The sequence below is a fragment of the Mercenaria mercenaria genome, chromosome 3 (assembly GCF_021730395.1).
Source record: "Mercenaria mercenaria strain notata chromosome 3, MADL_Memer_1, whole genome shotgun sequence".
Lineage (NCBI taxonomy): Eukaryota > Metazoa > Mollusca > Bivalvia > Venerida > Veneridae > Mercenaria > Mercenaria mercenaria.
In genome coordinates, this window is record NC_069363.1 from 90,982,511 (window position 1) to 91,003,731 (window position 21,221).

General features: G+C 36.2%; 2 protein-coding genes across 4 annotated transcripts in view; one reads left to right on the forward strand and one right to left on the reverse strand.

Moving 5' to 3' along the window:
- Positions 1–941: 941 nt before the first annotated feature.
- Positions 942–21,221, reverse strand: part of LOC123525602 (ribitol-5-phosphate transferase FKTN-like) — a 59,214-nt gene continuing 38,934 nt past the window's right edge. For all 3 annotated transcript variants that reach the window (XM_053539259.1, XM_053539258.1, XM_053539260.1), the window contains 3 exons: positions 19,696–19,829; positions 16,372–16,496; positions 942–1,787 (listed from right to left, as the gene is read on the reverse strand). In XM_053539259.1, coding sequence (XP_053395234.1) covers positions 1,574–1,787; positions 16,372–16,496; positions 19,696–19,829 — 473 coding nt within the window. In that variant the 3' untranslated portion in view covers positions 942–1,573. The remainder of the gene's footprint in view (positions 1,788–16,371; positions 16,497–19,695; positions 19,830–21,221) is intronic.
- Positions 10,067–13,067, forward strand: LOC123524070 (uncharacterized). Its single transcript, XM_045301964.2, has 2 exons — positions 10,067–10,130; positions 10,736–13,067. Exon 2 carries the CDS (start codon positions 10,737–10,739, stop codon positions 12,852–12,854), a length of 2,118 nt encoding a protein of 705 aa, XP_045157899.2. The 5' UTR covers positions 10,067–10,130; position 10,736; the 3' UTR covers positions 12,855–13,067.

Below are 21,221 nucleotides of genomic sequence, written 5' to 3' on the forward strand. Positions count from 1 at the left end.
CCTGCTTACCACAAAATTATCAAACTGTAACCTTTCAGAACAACCAATTCTCCAAATACATTTGTACTTACATGAAATCAGATACAATCCTCTGGACAGTTCAACATTACCTTCTGATCTGGTGACCACAAACAATCTTTCAATGAAATTTTACATCTCTTGGCCCGCATGTTCCCCATTTATGGACTGGAAAACCTTATTCCTATGGATGATGTGACCTTGAGTTTCTCCCTCAAAAACAACAGAGGTTATCTTCAGATGAAAGCCAGTCATGTGACACTGACCATTATCCCATCAACTCCAAAACAGATGGAGTTTGATTTGTTTCGACACATTTAGAGTCCACTCCAATCTTTTCTTGCTCAAAGTTTTATTACCCTTGACTGAGAAAAAACATCTCTATCACAATAAATTCTTAGCTTTGTAGAGGGCTACTTTACTAGTCCTCCATTTTAACAAAAAGAGATGGTACACACATACTTCACCGAAATCACCAGCTAGATCCTGGACACACCATAATTATTAGTTTACTTTGGGTATTTCAGTTTTATAATGGTGGGTAGTTAACCTATCCAGTGCTTGTGGATTCTGTAACAGTAATAACTTGTTATCCACAAGAAGACGCCAACTTGTCCACATGGATCAGAGGTGGAGGATGAATGATTTCAGACACAAGGTCTATTAACAAATCATCATAAAGAACTCGAGCCTTGCCTGAGTGTTAAACTCCTGACCCTGCGATCCATAGATATGTGCTCTCCCTACCAGCTATACAAGGGTAGGCTACCCTAAGTTATTAGTTTAAGCTTGTTATTAGTTTAAGTTTGGACTATTCATATACCTAAAATCAGAACGAGAAAAGAATAACTGCATCAAAGATGCAAAATTTTCTTCTAACCTAGAGCACTATACATGTACCGGTAAAAAACATAATGTTCAAACACATTCTAAACCTGTTTAATCTAATTACTATCAATTTTCATCTTTATATCTAACATCATGTATGTCAAATGTCACTTTTCCTCCTATAACTTTAACACTACTCTACAAGTTCCTTCACAAGCTAAAATTCTCAAACTGCAGACATGTTGTAACAGTTCATGTTACAGATCCCATCTTATCACAAAGGCACAAATAGACTGTGACAAGTCTCTTTGAATGACTAGTTAATAATGTCTGACCGATGAGTATTTCAATGGTTTCCTCTAGTCAATACCCTCTGACTGCTTTCCTTCTATTTATTCCCCTAACTGGTATTCCAGACTGTTTTCCTCAAAAATATACCCTCTGTATGGTTTCACCAGACTGGTTCTCTGAGACCAGTTTTCTCTAACAAATATCCTCTGACTGGTTTCAACAGACTGGTTTTCTGAGACCCAATATCCTCTAACAAATACCCACTGACTGGCTTAACCAGACTGGTTTTCTGAGACATGTTTCCTCTTACAATTACACTCCAACTTGTCCTCTAGGACTGGTTTCCATCACCCATTTCTTCTAATCTAATACCTAAGCTGGTATGATTCCCTCTAAATGATATCCCAAAGCAGTATAAAACACTCTCATCTCTCCGTCAATACACTTGTATAACTTCATTCCATTCCTCTTTTGGCCAGACACCATTTTCTCTGACATTTGGAGGACTTTTGTTCCATTCCCAATCTTTGACTGGTTCCGACCAGTTTTTACCGTAGTTAGCCTCGATGTATGGTCTTGGAGGACAGGGAACTCTCACTTTCAGTTCCAGAAAAATTGTCCAACACATGGTAAACTTTGGAAATATGTACCTGAAAACAATTTTGAAGCTTAATCAAATGTAAACGAAACATGAACTGTATTTTATGTTGTCGTAACAGGATTTTGCAATCACATCTAAACATTTCCTGCTGACCCTATTTCAACATTACCAATGCATTAAAACTTTACTTAAAAGTTTTGATTTTATTTTTATTTTGTTTCAGGACAACTCTGTTCTACTTTTCTTAACTAACATACTGACCTTGAACTTGACCCCAATGACCCCATATATAATCTCAATCTTGGATTTTCTATAAGGTACCTATAGACCAAGTTTAATTTCAATACATCAATGCAAATTTTTAGCATCAGTGACCTTGACCTAGAACCTAGTGACCTCGTATGCTATCCTAAACTCTGTCTCTATGAAACCTATAGGCCTATACCAAGTCTAATCTGAATCGGTCACACCTAACTCAAGTTATACTAAAATTATAAACCAGAAACCACCTTTTTAATGATAACATTGAGAAAAAAATCTATTTTTAGTAACAATGACTTTGATCTTGACCCAATGGCATTAAAATGACCTTTTCATCACAAAAAAAAAAAAAAATAAAAAAAAAATAAAAATTTGGGATTTCAGTGAGATTTAAACTGACTCCGTTCCACAGAGCAAAAAGTTGCTTTTGGCCCAACACTCTAGACCACTGCACCATCGTGGAATTTTGAAGATTAATTAAGTTATGTTAACCTTGAACTTGACACAAATGACCCTATATACAATCCCACCCTTGGTTTTTCTTTAAGCTACCTATAGGCCAAGTTTATTTTCAATACAAAAAAAAATGCAAACTAAAGTAATTGAGCGGAAACCGTTTTTATATTTTAAGCAACAGTGATTTTGACCTTGAACCTAGTGACCCAATATGCAATCCCAAACTCAGTCTCTATGCAAGCTACCTATATACCAAGTTTCATTTGAATCAGTCATGCCTTACTGAAGTTATTGGAAGGAAACCAAAAGTTGAAGACCCCCGCCCAACTGAAGTTACTGAATAGAAACCAATAGTTGAAAACCTGGTTAACAAGAGCTGCCCGTAAGACAGCATGCTTGACTTTTCTCAGTGCTTGACTCTGAATTAGAGCTTTGACTCTGAATTAGAGCTTTGCCAGTAAAGGGGCGTAAATCTGTCAAAACTCTAATCAGAGTTATGGGGATTGTTGCTTATGGTGTAAATTTTGATAGTAAATAACTATTTTAAGTCTCAAGTCAATAACTTTGGTAGTAATAGAGATATTGGACGTTATATAAAACTTTAACCAAAATTTTAAGTTAAAAAGGGGCATAAACCTGTCAAAATTCAAATCCGAGTTATGGGGATTGTTTCTCCTGGTGTAGACTCTGATAGTAAATAACTATTTTAAGTTTCAAGTCAATAGCTCTGATAGTAACAGAGTTATTTGACTTTATCAACTAGAATGTGTCTGTAGGACACAGGGTGTGCCCCCCACTGGTACATTTGTCACAAATAAGTGGCAATAATTCAAATGTTTGCAGTCTCAATGGGGTATAGCCTCAACAAACATTTTATGAAAAGGATTCATTATTCTAGGCGCTATTCTTTTTGAGCTATGAGCATCACAAACAAAAAATCCACTATTTTGGCTATTTCAAGGGCCATAACTCTGAAATAAAGAGCTAAGATTCTCAAGAAGAATGTCAAGTGTGCAAGGTCACATCACAATAAAGACTCCAGCAAGGTTTCCTGAATTTACACCAAATACTTTTTGAGCTAGGTATATAATTAGGTGAAAAAGTGCATTTTTTTACTATTTCAGGGGCCATAATTTTAAAAATAAGGGGTGGAGCCAGCCAAAAAATTAGAGGTGTGCAAGTTTATATCATGATAAAGACTTATGCGAGTTTTAAACCATTTATATTAAATACTTTTTGAGCTAGTTGTGTCACAAGGTGAAAATGTATATTTTTGACTATTTCAGGGGCCATAACTCTAAAAATAGGGGGCGGACCCAAATAAAAAACAAGAGCACCGCCTTGCGGGTGCTGACGCTCATCTGATTTTTTTTGTATAATAGAAATATTGTCCTACCCATGATTTTCTAAGTCTAAAAAGGGCCATCATTCTTGCAAAAAGCAGGATAGAGTTATGTTTCTTGATGTACAGTGTCCACTTATGATGGTGAAAAACTGTTGCAAGTTTTAAAGCAATAGCTTGATAGTTTATGAGAAAGTATACTTAAACATAATACTCAACCAAGAAAATGATTTTCTAAGTCCAAAAGGGGCAATAATTATTGCAAAAAGCAGGATGGAGTTATGTTGCTTGCTGTACAGGGTCAGCTTATGATGGTGAACAAGTGTTGCAAGTTTCAAAGCAATAGCTTTGATAGTTTAAGAAAAAAGTTCACCTAAAACATAAAACTTAACCAAGAAATCTGATATTTTCTAAGTCCAAAAGGGGCCATAAATCTTGTTAAAAGCAGGTTGGAGTTATGTTTCTTGATGTACAGGGTCAGCTTATGATGGTGAACAAGTGTTGCAAGTTTTAAAGCAATAGCTTTGATAGTTTAGGATAAAAGCTGACCTAAACATAAAACTTAACCAAGAAAACTGATTTTCTAAGTCCAAAAGGGGCAATAATTCTTGCAAAAAGCAAGATGGAGTTATGTTTCTTGATGTCCATGGTCTGCTTATGATGGTAAACAAGTATTCCAAGTTTCAAAGCAATAGCTTTGATAGTTTAGGAGAAAAGTTGACCTAAACATAAAACTTAACCAAGAAATCTGATATTTTCTAAGTACAAAAGGGGCCATAAATCTTGCAAAAAGCAAGATGGAGTTATGTTTCTTGCTATACAGGGTCAGCTTATGATGGTGAACAAGTATTCCAAGTTTCAAAGCAATAGCTTTGATAGTTTAGGAGAAAAGCTGACCTAAACATAAAACTTAACCAGGCAACGCCGACGCCGACGCCGACAACCGCTCAAGTGATGACAATAACTCATCATTTTTTTTCAAAAAATCAGATGAGCTAATAGGAGGTGCACAAGTTCATATCATGATTAAGACTCCTGCAAGGTTTCATGAATCTATATCAAATACTTTTTGAGCTAGGCGTGTCACAAGGTGAAAATGTGTATTTTAGACTATTTCAGGGGCCATAACTCTGAAAATAGGGGCTGGAGCCAGATAAAAAATAGGAGGTGCGCAAGTTCATATCATGATTAAGACTCATGCAAGGTTTCATGAATCTAAATCAAATACTTTTTGAGCTAGGCATGTCACAAGGTGAAAATGTGCATTTTTGACTATTTCAGGGGCAATAACTCTAAAAATAGAGGGCGGAGCCAGATGAAAAATAGGAGGTGCGCAAATTCATATCATGATTAAGACTCATGCAAGGTTTCATGAATCTATATCAAATACTTTTTGAGCTAGGCATGTCACAAGGTCAAAATGTACATTTTTGACTATTTCAGGGGCCATAACTCTGAAAATAGGGGGTGGAGCCAGACGAAAAATAGGAGGTGCGCAAGTTCATATCATGATAAAGACTCATGCAAGGTTTCATCAATTTATATCAAATACTTTTCGCGCTATGCGCGTCACGAACTTCGGACGGACGGACGGATGGACGGACGGACGGACGGACAGACGGATGGACGTACGGATAAGACCAAATCTATGCCCCCACCACTCATGGGGGGCACAAAAACTTCCACCAACAGGGACGCTGACGCCGGGGCGAGTGCAATAGCTCTACATTTTCTTCGAAAAGTCGAGCTAAAAATAGTGAATAAATAGTACAACAGCACCCAAAATACATCAAAACTTAACCAAACTGGAATTATATGCCAATTTTTGCATCCATAATTATAGTTCATATAGTCAAGCTAAAAATCTCTAAGCATTGCAAAATCTTACATATTTGAAATAGTAGCCATAATAAATTATATAGAGGATATTTGTTTATTTCAGTGTAAGATCGAAATATATTTCACCGAGGGAATACTATAGTGCAATATTTTCACGAGTGGAGCAGCCACGAGGTGATCATTTGACCCAAGTTTCATGAAAATCCTAAAAGGGATTTAGGAGATACAGAGCTCAAACCTTTGACCTTGGGTTGTGACCTTGACCTTGAGTTGACATGGCTGACTCATGAGTTCTTGATGAGGTAATCATTTGACCCAAGTTTAATGTAAATCCTACAAGGGATTAAGGAGATACAGAATGAACACAAAATGGAAGGTTCAAACCTTTGACTCTAAGTTGTGACCTTGACCTTGAGCCAGCATGGCTGACTCTTCAATTCTGCACATTGTCTTGATGAGGTGATCATTTGACCCAAGTTTGATGAAAATCCTTCAAGGGGTTTAGGAGAACAGAGCAGACACAAAATGGAAGGCTCAAACCTTTGACCTTGAGTTGTGACCTTGACCTTGAGCCAAACATGGCGACTCATGAGTTCTCCCAATCATCTTGATGAGGTGTATTTAATCCAAGTTTCATAATTTCCTTAAAGGGGGGTTTGGAGTACAGAGGGGCCCAAAAAAGGGAAGGTTAAAAAACCTTTTTGCCCTTGAGTTGTCCCTTGCCGACGGCTGACCAGGGTTTGCCATTGTCTTGATGGGGTTTTTCATTTGACCCAATTTAATAAAAAACCCTTTCCAGGGGTTTAGGAGATAAAAGAGACAAAAAGTTAAGAAGGAGGGGAAGGCGGATGGGAACCATTCCTATCCCCCCCAACACTTGTGGTGGGGATTAAAAATGTAAATTATGGTGTTCCCGAGTGATATATATTTCGATCTTACACTGAAACAAACATTTTTTTCTATTTCTTTATGTTTTTAAAAGGGTTTTAACCAAATTAATATTTTTTTGCCCCACGAAACGTCACGTAAAGAGTCGGGTATTTTTGTGAAAAAACTGTAAATAGTTCTTTATTTTTCCCTGATTTCTTTTACATTTTATTTGAAAATGTATATATAATTTTAATCCTGTTAGTAATTTATACATCTTCTATATTTTAGAATTTTATTTTGATGGAAATTTTATTGTTTATAATTCAATTCTTTCACATTCAAGTGTAGTTCCCGTACCGTGAAAAAAAACAAGAGGCCATGATGGTCCTGAACGCCCCTTTCCCACATGACCCAGTTTGAGTATGACGTCGTTTTTTTTTTTATTATTTGACATGTGGGCCCCGTTTTTTAGCTCATGTGACCAGTTTTGAACTTGACCCAGATATTTCAAGATAAAATTTTGACCAATTTTCATGAAGATCCATTGAAAAAAAAATGGTTTAGAGAGGTACAAAGGTTTTTCTATTATTTGACCCATTGACTATTTCAAAGGGGTGACCCGTTTTTTAAATTGACCTAGCATCAAAAAGGGGAATCTCACAATTTTCAGAAATCCATGAAAAATATGGCCTCTAGAAGGCACAAGGTTTTTCTATTTTATACCATGGCCTAGTTTTGCTGCAGTGACCCCGTTTCAAAATGACCTAGATTCTTTAAGGTGAAAATTCAGATCAATTTTTATGAAGATCCTTGAAAAAATTGGCCCCTAGAAAGGTAAAAGATTTTTCTAATTTTAGACCTACTGCCTAGTTTTTGACCCCAGTTGACCCAGTTTCAAACTTGACCTTGATTCACCCAAAATGAACATTCAACCAACTTTTCCCGTCCCCTGAAAAGTATGGGCCCCTTTGAGAGGTCACAAGGGTTTTTTTTATTATTTTTTTACTGACTTTTTTTTTGGCATGTGACCAGTTTCAAAATTTACCCAGTTCATCAAGATATGATAAAAATTCAGACCAATTTTTATACAGTCCCATGAAAAATATGGCCTCTAGAGAGGTCACAATGTTTTTTCATTTTTTGACCTACTGACCTAATTTTTGATGGCACGTGACCACTTTCGAACTTGACCTAGATATCATCAAGATGAACATTCTGACCAAATTTTATGGAGATCCATTCACAAGTATGGCCTCTAGAGAGGTCAAAAGGTTTTTCTATTTTTAGACCTACTGACCTAGTTTTTGACCGCAGATGACCCTGTTTCGAACTTGACCTAGATATCATCAAGATGAACATTCAGACAAACTTTCATACAGATCCCATGAAAAATATGGCCTTTAGAGAGGTCACAAGGTTTTTTATTATTTGACCTACTGACCTAGTTTTGGATGGCACGTGACCAACTTTCAAACTTGACCTAAATATCATCAAGATAAACATTCAGACCAACTTTCATACAGATCCCATGAAAAATATGGCCTCTAGAGAGGTCACAAGGTTTTTCTATTATTTGACCTACTGACATTGTTTTTGAGGGCACGTGACCAACTTTCGAACTTGACCTAGATATCATCAAGGTGAGCATTCTGACCAATTGTCATGAAGATCTCATGAAATATATGGCCTCTAGAGAGGTCACAAGGTTTTTCTATTTTTAGACTTACTGACCTTGTTTTTGACCGAATTTGACCCAGTTTCGAACTTGATCTAGATATCATCAAGATGAACATTCAGACCAATTTTCATACAGATCCCATGAAAAATATGGCCTTTAGAGAGGTCACAAGGTTTTTCTATTTTTAGACCTACTGACCTAGTTTTTAATGGCACGTGACCCAGTTTCGAACTTGACCTAGATATCATCAAGATGAACGTTCTGACCAATTTTCATGAAGATCCATTGAAATATATGGCCTCTAGAGAGGTCACAAGGTTTTTCTATTTCAAGACCTACTGACCTAGTTTTTGATCGCAGTTGACCCAGTTTCAAACTTGACCTATATATCATCAAGATATAGATAAACATTCAGACCAACTTTCATACAGATCCCATGAAAAATATGGCCTCTAGAGAGGTCACAATGTTTTTTCATTATTTGACCTACTGACCTAATTTCTGATGGCACGTGACCCACTTTCGAACTTGGCCTAGATATCATCAAGATGAACATTCTGACCAAATTTTATGGAGATCCATTCACAAGTATGGCCTCTAGAGAGGTCACAAGGTTTTTCTATTTTTAGACCTACTGACCTAGTTTTTGACCGCACATGACCCTGTTTCGAACTTGACCTAGATATCATCAAGATGAACATTCAGACAAACTTTCATACAGATCCCATGAAAAATATGGCCTTTATAGAGGTCACAAGGTTTTTTATTATTTGACCTACTGACCTAGTTTTGGATGGCACGTGACCAACTTTCGAACTTGACCTAAATATCATCAAGATAAACATTCAGACCAACTTTCATACAGATCCCATGAAAAATATGGCCTCTAGAGAGGTCACAAGGTTTTTCTATTATTTGACCTACTGACATTGTTTTTGAGGGCACGTGACCAACTTTCGAACTTGACCTAGATATCATCAAGGTGAGCATTCTGACCAATTGTCATGAAGATCTCATGAAATATATGGCCTCTAGAGAGGTCACAAGGTTTTTCTATTTTTAGACTTACTGACCTAGTTTTTGACCGCATGTGACCCAGTTTCGAACTTGATCTAGATATCATCAAGATGAACATTCAGACCAATTTTCATACAGATCCCATGAAAAATATGGCCTTTAGAGAGGTCACAAGGTTTTTCTATTATTTGACCTACTGACCTAGTTTTTAATGGCACGTGACCCAGTTTCGAACTTGACCTAGATATCATCAAGATGAACGTTCTGACCAATTTTCATGAAGATCCATTGAAATATATGGCCTCTAGAGAGGTCACAAGGTTTTTCTATTTTTAGACCTACTGACCTAGTTTTTGATGGCACGTGACCCAGTTTCAAACTGGACCTAGATATCATCAAGGTGAACATTCTGACCAATTTTCATGAAGATCTTTTGAAATATATGGCCTCTAGAGAGGTCACAAGGTTTTTCTATTTTTAGACCTACTAACCTAGTTTTTGATGGCACGTGACCCAGTTTCGAACTTGACCTAGATATCATCAAGATGAACATTCTGACCAACTTTCATAAAGATCCCACAAAAAATGTGACCTCTAGAGTGGTCACAAGCAAAAGTTTACGGACGGACTGATGGACGGACGCACGGACGACGGACGCTGCGTGATCACAAAAGCTCACCTTGTCACTATGTGACAGGTGAGCTAAAAATGATATTTTCTCTGTCTGAAACAGTGAAAATATCAATTTTAATTATTTCACTGATAAATTTCAGTATTTCACAAAATATAAGGGACTTAATGCAAATGGCTATCATACACAATGACGCAGAACAGTCATTTCCCTTGAAATATTAGGGGAAGTTAAGTTATTTGGAAAATTGGAAAATTCATGTAGGAAATTAAACTTCAGTTTTCTGTAATTAAAACAGGTTAGTTATTTCCATTTCCTTTTTTTTTTTATTTTCATTTAGTGTCTGACATTCATTTTTATAGTTCAGTCCTTTCTTCATTTAACAAACTTACTTTTTATTAAATAAGAGGGCCATGGTAGATTGCTCTCCTGACTTTCACAACTCAAGCAGATAACAACTTTGGTAGAGTCATCCAAGAAACATTTCTTTTAATTACTTTGACCAGCAAATTCAGATGAGGTGTTTTCCATATAAAGAAAATTATGCTGTGCAGGATATTCAAAAGCTAATGTTTGTCTAAGAGACAAGGAGAAGAGAAAAAAATCATGTGACAACTTTTACTATTGAAATGATTTTTAGACCTACCATATCTCTAAAACATTTATCAGACAGACTGAGTATTTTTCTGTGAATACAAAAAGAATAGTCTTGTGTCATATTGTGCCCTTTTTAAGCAATATGTAATTGTACCAAGTGTAATTTTCAGTAAATATGCTATTATAGTCATTTTAAGCTATTACATGTATTTTTTTTATCTTTTATAATAATTTCTAGCAAATTGAAGTAGAAAATGATACAAATGAAGAAACATGTGATGGTTCATGCTCAAAATTATATTTCAGGATGTTTCATACACCAGATTACTATCACAACATATCCATGAGACTTTCTGAGGTCCTGGACAATATTGGTGTAACTGAAAATATGGTGATGAAGAGGAGGAGGTCATTTTTACTGCAAGAAACAATTGAAAGAATCACACACAGAGCAAATGGAACACAAGCTACTAGTTATATATTAGGCAGTCAATCAGAAGGCACCACAACACCAGGACTGCAAACAGATGTTGACACACTTTTCTGTCTAGATAGTTTCATTGTTATACAGGACTGGTCTGAATGGACTCCAGGTAAATGTAACCAACTGATGATTCAGAATGAAACAACATCACCTGGTTATTGTCTTCTACAGATGCTAAGAGATGATGCTCCACTTCCTGATACACATGAAATGGATAATATCTTTGTAAAGGATACACAAGGACGGATATTGTACAAGAATACAATAATTGATACTGTCTTGCCAGAAGGAAATCAGCGGCAAGGACCGTCAGTAGCATCTGCAGCAAAACCAGGTTTTCTTGCTAGTGACTTGGTAGTAGCACATCCTTGTAAAACATGGCCCCAGTCATCAAGAGCTTGCCTGGACAGGCAAGAAACAAATTCATGGCCAACAGCAGAAATGAAGAGATATGCAAAAACTACAAGATGTTTTGTTGTTGGTGTTGGAAGCAAAGTCAGTGAAAAAGCAGACTTTGAATGGAGAATTTCTACCTCATTAGCTGAACGGTGCCTGATGTTCAATTTAAATATTACTCAAATAAAAATATATATCTTAATGAAAATGATTCTTAAAACATACATTAATGTTGAAAATCTTAATAGTGAAAGTTACATTTCAAGTTTCATGTGTAAAACTGTTTTGTTTTACTGTGCAGCAAGTAAACCTTCAAAAATATGGAAGGAGTGTAACATTTTAAACTGTTTAAATGTCTGTATACAAACACTGAACAGATGTATATTAGCAGGAAATTGTCCACATTTCTTTGATCATGAAAATAATTTAATGGCAGGAAAAATTTCCACTGTAGTCAAACATCAGTTACTTGAAAGAATGTCAAATTTGATACCATGTGATGAAACTTCACTTTTTGGAATTCAGATTGATAAACTTGGTGAAAGACTTCAGATTAAGCTTAATATGATAAATGAAGTACATCATGACATATTACAGACAGAGGAGTACACTCTGAGCATATTAACTGGTTTATTACAATACACAATTGGGCATATTTCAAATTGCTATAATTTTCTTATTGATAGTACAAAAGATGAAAGTTTAGAAATGAAATTGAAAATTCTGTTACAGCTATTGCTACATTTGACAAAATACTACAGAGATGGTGCAATGTTAGAAAAGACAGCATGCAAACTTCTAGCACCTCTGTGTTGTACCTCAATAGGATCTCTGATAGCCTCTCAGAACATTCAAATTAACAGAACAATTTCTCCTCAAGCATTTGCCTGGCTTGAAGCAGGACTGGACTCAGATGGTGCTTCAAGCAGACTAAAGTTAGCATCTATAATGTATTGTACTGGAGATATGGAAAGAGCTGTTTTCATTCTTAATAATATAGAAGAACAATACAACACTGAAGTTACTGAGCCTGTATGTGGTTGCTACAACTCCCTTAAGCATTACATAAAGAGAGGATTAGGTCAACTCTGCTGTCAATATGATGAAGCAGAAGTTAAGTACATAGTTGCCCTTTGTGTAAGATTTTTCCCAGCTGAAATAAACTGTGTACCAAATGAACTTCAGTATGAAATGTTTAGATCAACACAAGAGGACCTTCAACATAGCGGTAGATGTGATGTCTGGATGGACTGTGCTGTAGCAGACTCACTTCCATATCTTTATTTTCTACAATACAAGACATACAGCAACCTACGGCGACCCGAGGAACAGCAACAATCACTGAACAAACTTATGTGGGCCATTGGAACAGAAGAGAACCTAGCACACAGAGAAACAGCACTGAATTTACTAGGACAGTGCATGGAACAGGAGAACAGACCTGCTGATGCTATACAGTGTTACATGTTATCTTTACGCCTCAGAGAGAGAAACAATGTTGCTAGATTTCATATTTGCAGGTGTTTGGCCAATATAGTTTCATAAATACACAGCAAACTTGTGCAAATTTGATATCTGATTGACCAAACTTCAAACACATGACAGTAATTATTCTTGTTGTATTTATCTGATTTTCTATGGCCAGAATCCTGGGGGTGTATTTTAGTAAAATAATTATGTCAACTATTTTGTGAAAAAGTGATTTGCAACAGGTATATAAAATAGCATAAAATACAATATATACATATTTGGTTTGATTAAAACTTTTCAAATAATTTGGAAATTTATGTTTTATAGTCATTATCAACCCTTCTTAAAAATTTAATAATTTCAAACTTGACAATTAAATTTTCTTTCCCTCTTTTTAACCAAAAAGTGCAAGTTTCATGAATAGTGCTCAATTAATATCAATTTTCCATTGCTGGTCAATATTACACAGCACTAAATATTGTTTATTTGACTTCCTAAATGTTTATTAGCTCGTTAGAACAATGTGATATTCAAACAAAATCTATCACTAATGGTGATGAATACCCTTAAACAGCAGCTTATTTTCAGGGGAACAGTACTGACAAGATGGCAAAGATGGCCCTAGGTCACTCACCTGAGCAACACACCATAACAGTGTAAACATGTTTGACCTAGTTATTTCATGGAAACAAATATTCTGACCAATTTTCATTAACATTAGATAAAAAATGTGGCCTCTTGAGTGTAAACAAGAATTTTATTTGATTTTGACCTAGTGACCTAGTTTCTGATCCCACATGACATGACCCAGATTCGTACTTGTCCAAGATTTCATAAAAACAAATATTCTGACAAAGTTTCGGGAAGATTGGAGCAAAAAGTGGCCTCTAGTGTGTAAACAAACTTTTACTTTGATTTGACCTAGTGACCTAGTTTTTGACCACATGTGACCTAGATTCAGAATTATTCAAGACTTTATGATAACAAATATTCTCACCAAGTTTTATGAAGGTAGAATCAACAAGAGTGCCAGAATGTCACAATATACGCCCGTCATAGCAAATTTCTTTACACTAGCTACACATCAGTATTTGCAAACTTTAATTCTGTGGTTGTGTAGTGATTACTGTAATCCTTTTGTTTTTCTAAATCCACATAAAAACACTCCTTATTAGGTAGAGATACCTTAAAATACACCTAAAATTTGAAAGTAACATCTATGTTGAACCACAGAAAAGTGGTCTTGGTTTTTCCCTACGGTCAATTATAAAAAATAAAAAAAATTCTAAGTCCACACAAAAATCCTTACCAGGTAGAGAATGATCAAAATACACTTCAAAATTGGATGTAACATGCATGCTACAACTAGTAATGAAAAAGTTACAATATAAGCTATTTATAGTTACAACAAAGGGAAGTAATTCTAAAGAAGGGACCTGTGCATGACACTCCAACTCATGATAGTGTACAATTGTGGTAAGTTACATCAAATTCCCTCCATGCATGAATAAGAAATGCTCCAGACAAAGTCATTCTTGTATTTGACCTTTGGCTTCTAAGCATGACCTTGACCTTAGACCTAGGGACCTGGTTCTTATGCATAACACTCCATCTCATAGTGGTGAACATTTGTGCCAAGTTGTATCAAAATCCCTCCATGCATGACGAAGAAATGCTCCGGACAAAGTTTTCATTCTTGTATCCTTTGACCGCTAAGTGTGACCTTGACCTTAGATCCAGGGACCTGGTTCTTGTGCATGACACTCCGTCTCATGATGGTGAACAATTGTACCAAGTTACATCAAAATCCCTCTATGCATGAAGAAGATATGCTCCGGACAAAGTCATTCTTGAATTTGACCTTTGACCTCTAAGTGTGACCTTGACCTTAGATCTAGGGACCTGGTTCTTGCGCATGACACTCTTATGATGCCAAGTTTCATCAAAATCCCTCCATGCATGAAGAAGATATGCTCCGGACAAAGTCTGTTGACGACGCCCGCCCGTCCGCCAGGGGCGTTCCCATAATACGTCCCATTTTTTCAAACGGGCGTATAAGAATGTGGTCCCTAGATTGTAAAAAAGTTTGTTCTTTGATTTGACCTGGTGACTTAGTTTTTGACCCTATGTGGCCCAGATAAAAATTCATCTGAAAATCCATGCAGACAAACATTCTGACAAAGTTTAATGTACATCAAATGGAAAATGCAGCCCCTATTGCATACACAAAGTTTTTCTTAATTTTAACAGGTGACCTTGTTTTTGACCAAAGTTGACCCAGATTTAAAATTGGGCTAAAGATCATCAAGATAAACATTTTTTGACCAAGCTTCGTGAAAATAGGGACATAAACATGGCCTCTACAGTGTTACTAAGCTTTTCCGTTGATTTGACCAGATGACCTAGTTTTTGACCCCACATGACCCACATTTAAACTTGACCTAGAGGTCATCAAGACAAATGTTCTGACCAATTCTCATAAGTTTCAAACTTAAACTGTGGACTCTAGAGTGTTAACAAAATTTTCCTTTGATTTGGCCTAGTGACTTAGTTTTTGATCCAAGATGACCCAGTTTCAAACTTGACCTTGAGATCATCGAGATAAACATTCTGACCAAGTTTCGTAAAGATTGAGTCACAACTGTGGCCTCTTAAGAGTGTTCACAAGCTTTTTTCCCGATTTAACTGGGTGACCTAGTTTTTGACCACACATGACCCAGATTCGAACCCGACCAAGAGGTCATCAAGACAAATATTCTCATCAATTCTCATGAGTTTTAAACTTAACAAGATTTTCCTTTGATCTCTCCTAGTGACTTGGTTTTTGACCCCAGATAACCCAATTTTTCAACTTGATCTAGAGATCATCAAGACAAACATTCTGACCAAGTTTTATAAAGATTGAGTCACAACTGTGATATCTAGAATGTTCACAAGCTTTTTCTTTGATTTGATTGGGTGACCTAGTTTTTTACACACATGACTCAGATTCAAACTTGACCTAGGGATCATCAAGACAAACATTCCGAGCAAGTTTCATAAAGATTGAGTCACAACTGTGGCCTCTAGTGTTCACAAGATTTTCCTTTGATCTGGCCTACTGAGCCCACATGACCAAGTTTCCATCTTGACCTAGAGATTATCAAGACAAACATTCTGACCAAGTTTCATAAAGATTGAGTCACAACTGTGGCCTCTTAGAGTGTTAACAAGGCAAATGTAGACAGACGATGGACGATGCATGCCGACACACACCAGACAATGACCGGTTATAATAGCTCACATAATTATATCTTTCATAATAACTATGACCAAATTTTTCTATTTTTAGTTACCCAGTGGCATTAAAATGACCTTTTTGTCACCAAAACTTGATCTCAGTGAGATTTGAACTGACACCCTTCCATTCCACAGCACAAAAATCTATTTTTTATTTCTATTTTTAGCTAACCGCTTGAGTTCTGTAGCCATTTTACAACAAACATTCTTTGTTACTAAGTGTCTAAAAAAACACTCAGAAAAAAGGGTTGATATTTCTTTTAGCCATGTTATACAGAACACAAAATTATATCCTGCATATGTTTCTACTTACTTGTACTTCTGTCCTGTTTCATGATGTGTCCCACCATTCCACATATAATCCACCTCTTCATAAAAGAAGAACAGATCTAACTTGATGTCACCTGCTTGAAATGACAGTTCATAACTATCATTTACCTGGGGAAAAAAAGAGACAACCCTAAACTACTACATTTCTATAATGAACTTGTCCATACTTCAATTCGGATAGTACCATTAACTGTTAAAAGGGGGGCATACCAAAACAGATACTGACTCACAGAATGGTGAACAGTGCAGACCACGATCGGCCTGCAGGGATGTGCAGGTTGATCTTAGTCTGCACTGGTCGCAAAGGCAAAATCACTTGCCACTTAGCAGGCTAAGGTCTAAATACCAACTAACTTTAATGTTACTAAATGTGTGTGAACTTTTCAGCTTCTAGTTGCTCATTGTTTGAAACAGTATGTTCATCAGATGATATTCATTTGTTATATATATCAGGCCCATAGGAAGCATTTTAGAAAATCAGCCGACCTATAACAGACCCAGATCAAATGAATACAGTATAGTATAAAACCCCTCACCTTTTTCTCGGGCATGGGACTGGCAAAGAAACACTTTTCTCAGGCATGTTTAGTTTTATGATTTTTAAAAAATATTTTTTGGGCTTTCTTAATTTTCATACATTTTTTAAATTCCAGCGAGTTACGTATTATGACAGAAGGGTTAACTTAAGTGAGCTAAGGCTTTGATCATATTTATAAATAGTTTTAGATGGGCTAAGCACTGTGCTAAGCTGCATGTTAAGGGTGCATGCTAATAGCCCATCTAAAACAATTATAAAACTGCATGTCTGGTGACAGGTCACAGCTAAAATTGACTTGCTCTCAAAATATTGCTACGATAATTACCATAATTGGTCAAATTATTGGGGGGAGCCCCCCCTCCCCCCCCCCCACACCCTCGTTCCTATGGCCTTGTATATGTTATTCACTGAAAATCATAATAAAGTTGTATTCAACTATAGTTTATAGCTTAAAATAAACCAGGTGCCAAAAATAACTAAAACAACAAGAGACTGTGTATTGCAGTGGCAATACAAAAGTCCCCTACCAGTGAAAAAGCCATTTTACTTGACCTTCAATGGTGACCTTGATCTTTGACAGACAACCAAGGGTCATGTGCGTGACACACAGTCTAATCATGGGGAAAATTTCTGTGTAGTACTAAAAATCCTTCAATGCAATTAAAAGTGAAGGAGCAGAAACAAATATTTTCTTGACCTTGAACAGTGACCTTGACCTTTAACCGACAAACATAGATCATAGGTTAACATATTGTCTCATCATGGGGAACGTTTGTGTGTAGCACTAAGATAATTCATCAATGCATATTAAAGTTATTGAGCAGAAACAATTTTACTTGACCTTCAATAGTGACCTTGACCTTTGACCTACAAGCTTATGTCATGTGCGTGCATAATCTATATATTGCCCTCTATTCACATACCAAGTTTTATGAACCTAGCTTGAATACTTTTTGAGTTATCACATGATCTAGATTTGCGGACAGACAGAGGGCATTCCATCGACAGGGGACTAAAAAAGCTTTAGGTAATCAACACATAAAAATGTATTTTTTGTATCTGATTTCTGCATTTGCAGGTTCTTTTATAGAAAGCCGTATCGGCATGGAGCTATATTTACATCCTATGAATGCTTAACAAGAGTACGTAATCACTCGGAAATTGCCGGGTGTTATTAAGGGTCCACTATTGTAAGTATACAAGTATCAACAACAAGAGCTGTCTGATGACAGCAGGCTCGACTATTCGAAGAACTGATTGAAGAATGGAGTCAAAATATTAACACAGATATTCAGACAAAAGAAAAAATCAGATTAGACAAACAATGTTCCTGTAGTTGTGGATTTCGATAAGTCTTGCACTAAATGACAATGTGGGAACCAATTTCAAAGTCCAACAAGAGCTGTCCGTAAGACAGCGTGCTCAACTTTTCTCAGTGCTTGACTCAAATTAGAGCTTTGCCAGTAAAAAAATTCCAAGTTAAAAAGGGACATAACTCTGTCAAAATTCAAATCAGAATTATGGGAATTGTGTCTCCTGGTGCAGACTTTGATAGTATACAACTATGTTGAGTTTCAAGTCAAAAGCTTTAATAGTAACAGAGATATTTGACTTTTTCAAAAATTTTAACAAAAAATTCTATGTTAAAAAGAGGCATAATTCTGTCAAAATTCAAACCAGGGTTATGTGGATTGTTTCTCCTGGTGTAGACTTTGATGGTAAATAAGAATTTTAAGTTTCAAGTCAATAGCTTTGATAGTAACAGAGATATTTGACTTTATCAAAAACTTTAACCAACGGCGATGCCGACACCGACGCCGGGCGAGTGCAATAGCTCTACATTTTCTTCGAAAAGTCGAGCTAAAAAGGGCCATAATTCAGCCAAAATAGTTGTCAGAGTTCTGTACTCTTGTCTACAGATGGAAACTATGATGATAAACAAGTGTTCAAAGTTTAAAAGCCATATGTCAAATAGTTTTGACAAAACGTGGACTTATATGAAAACAGAACAAATTTCTAAGTCCAAAAAGGGACATAGTTCAGCCAGAATAGATGACAGAGTTATGTACTCTTTCCTACAGATAGAGACTATTATAATGAACAAGTGAAAAAAGTTTCAAAGCCATATGTCAAACACTTTACACAAAATATGAACAAGTACGAAAAACTTAACCAAGATTTCTAAGTCAAAAAGGGCCATAATTCAGCCAAAATCCTTGATGGAGTTATGTGCTCTTGCATATAGCTGGACATGGTGATGGTAAACAAGTGTTAAAAGTTTCAAAGTTTTATCTCAAAAGACTTTGTCAAAATATGAACTGGTATGAAAAACTTAACCAAGATTTCTAAGTGGAAAGGGGCCATAATTCAGCCAAAATCCTTGATGGAGTTATGTATTCTTGACTATAACTGGACATGATGATGGTAAACAAGTGTTGAAAGTTTCAAAGCTTTATCTCAAAAGACTTTGGCAAAATATGAACTGGTACGAAAAATCTTAACCATGATTTCTAAGTCAAAAGGGGCCATAATTCAGCCAAACTCTTTGATGGAGTTATGTGCTCTTGCCTATAACTGGCCATGGTGATGGTAAACAAGTGTTGAAAGTTTCAAAGCTTTATCTCAAAAGACTTTGTCAAAAAGTGGACTGGTACGAAAAACTTAACCAAGGTGTGACGCCGACACCGTGGTGAGTAGGATAGCTCTACTTATTCTTCGAATAGTCAAGCTTAAAATCAAGGATGGTATATTGTTTCTCAATAAACTTACCTTTCCAAATACATGTTTCAGAAAGAATCCACCTCTTTCAAAAGCTGTCACCAATTCTGGTTTATAGTCCTTGATCCAGATACCAAAATCTACATCGTGACTATATGGTATAATGTCACACTGACGAAACCATCCTGTAATAACACAGAGTTCTCAGTACTTTGGATTTCAGAACCATAACAAGAGCTGTCACTATTGGTGACAAATGCCCTGAAGTGTGCCCAAGAATGCTACAGCTGTATGCAAAAAACATCACACATCATTTTGTGACCTTGACCTTGATCTCAATATGGTTAACATTTGTGTCAAATTATTTTCAAATCCCTTGATAAATGGCAGAGTTATGGACCAGACGAGAAACACCTTTGACTTCTAAGTGCGACCTTGACCTTGGAGCTAGGGGTCTGGGTCTTAAGCATGACATCTCATCTCATTAAAGGGAACACTTATGCAAAGTAATTTCAAAATCCCTTCATCAATGGCAGAGTAATGGACTGGACAAGAAACAGATCATGTTAACCAAAAACCTCTATGTCTGACCTTGACCTTAGAGCTAGGAGTCTGGATCTTGTGGATGACGCATCGTCTCATTCTGCTTAACATTTAATACCTTGATAAATGGCAGAGTTATGGACCGGACACAAAACATACCCTGCTAACATTTGACTTCGAAGTATGACCTTGATCTTGGAGCTAAGGGTCTAGGTCTTGCGCATGACAGTCTCATTATAGTGAACATTTATGCCAAGTTATTTCAAAATCCCTTCATGGATGGCAGAGTTATAGACCGGACATGAAACAGATCATGTTAACCTTTGACCTCTTAGTGTGACCTTCACCTTGGAGTTAGGGGTCTGGGTCTTGTGCATGACAAGTCGTCTCATTATGGTGAACATTTAATATGCCAAGTTATTTCAAAATCTCTTTATGGATGGCAGAGTTACAGCCCGAAAAAGAATTTACTGGACGGAGGGACAGTACGATTTTAATATGCCCACCTTCAGGGGCATAAAAAGTAATTGAATGCTGCATTACAGGCTGTCAAACATCTTATCTCAAAGAACAGAAAAAAATTCTTCGGACAACTGTTGTGAAAAAAAGGGATCCAGACTGATGTAATCAAATGAAAATTCAACACTGCTTTACTGTTAATTCTGTCTGATACAACGCCTTATTTCATTTATTATAATAAGTGAAATAATTTTCAAAACCACCTTAAAACTGTTAAAGTTATCAATATTTCAATAACATAAATTTTATTAGTCTAAAGTATAAAACAGCTCATCGACATAAGCAAAAATAAATATTCCCAAGCATGCGTAAATATATATATACTTGATTAAAACAAGAGGGCCAAGATGGCCCTAGGTCGCTCACCTGAGAAACACACCATAACACACAGTGTAAACATGTTTGACCTAGTGATTAAGTTACTTCTTGCAAAAAAATATTCTGACCAATTATCCTTAAAATTGGAGCAAATAATCTTGAGTATAAACAAGTATTTTCTTTGATTTGACCTAGTG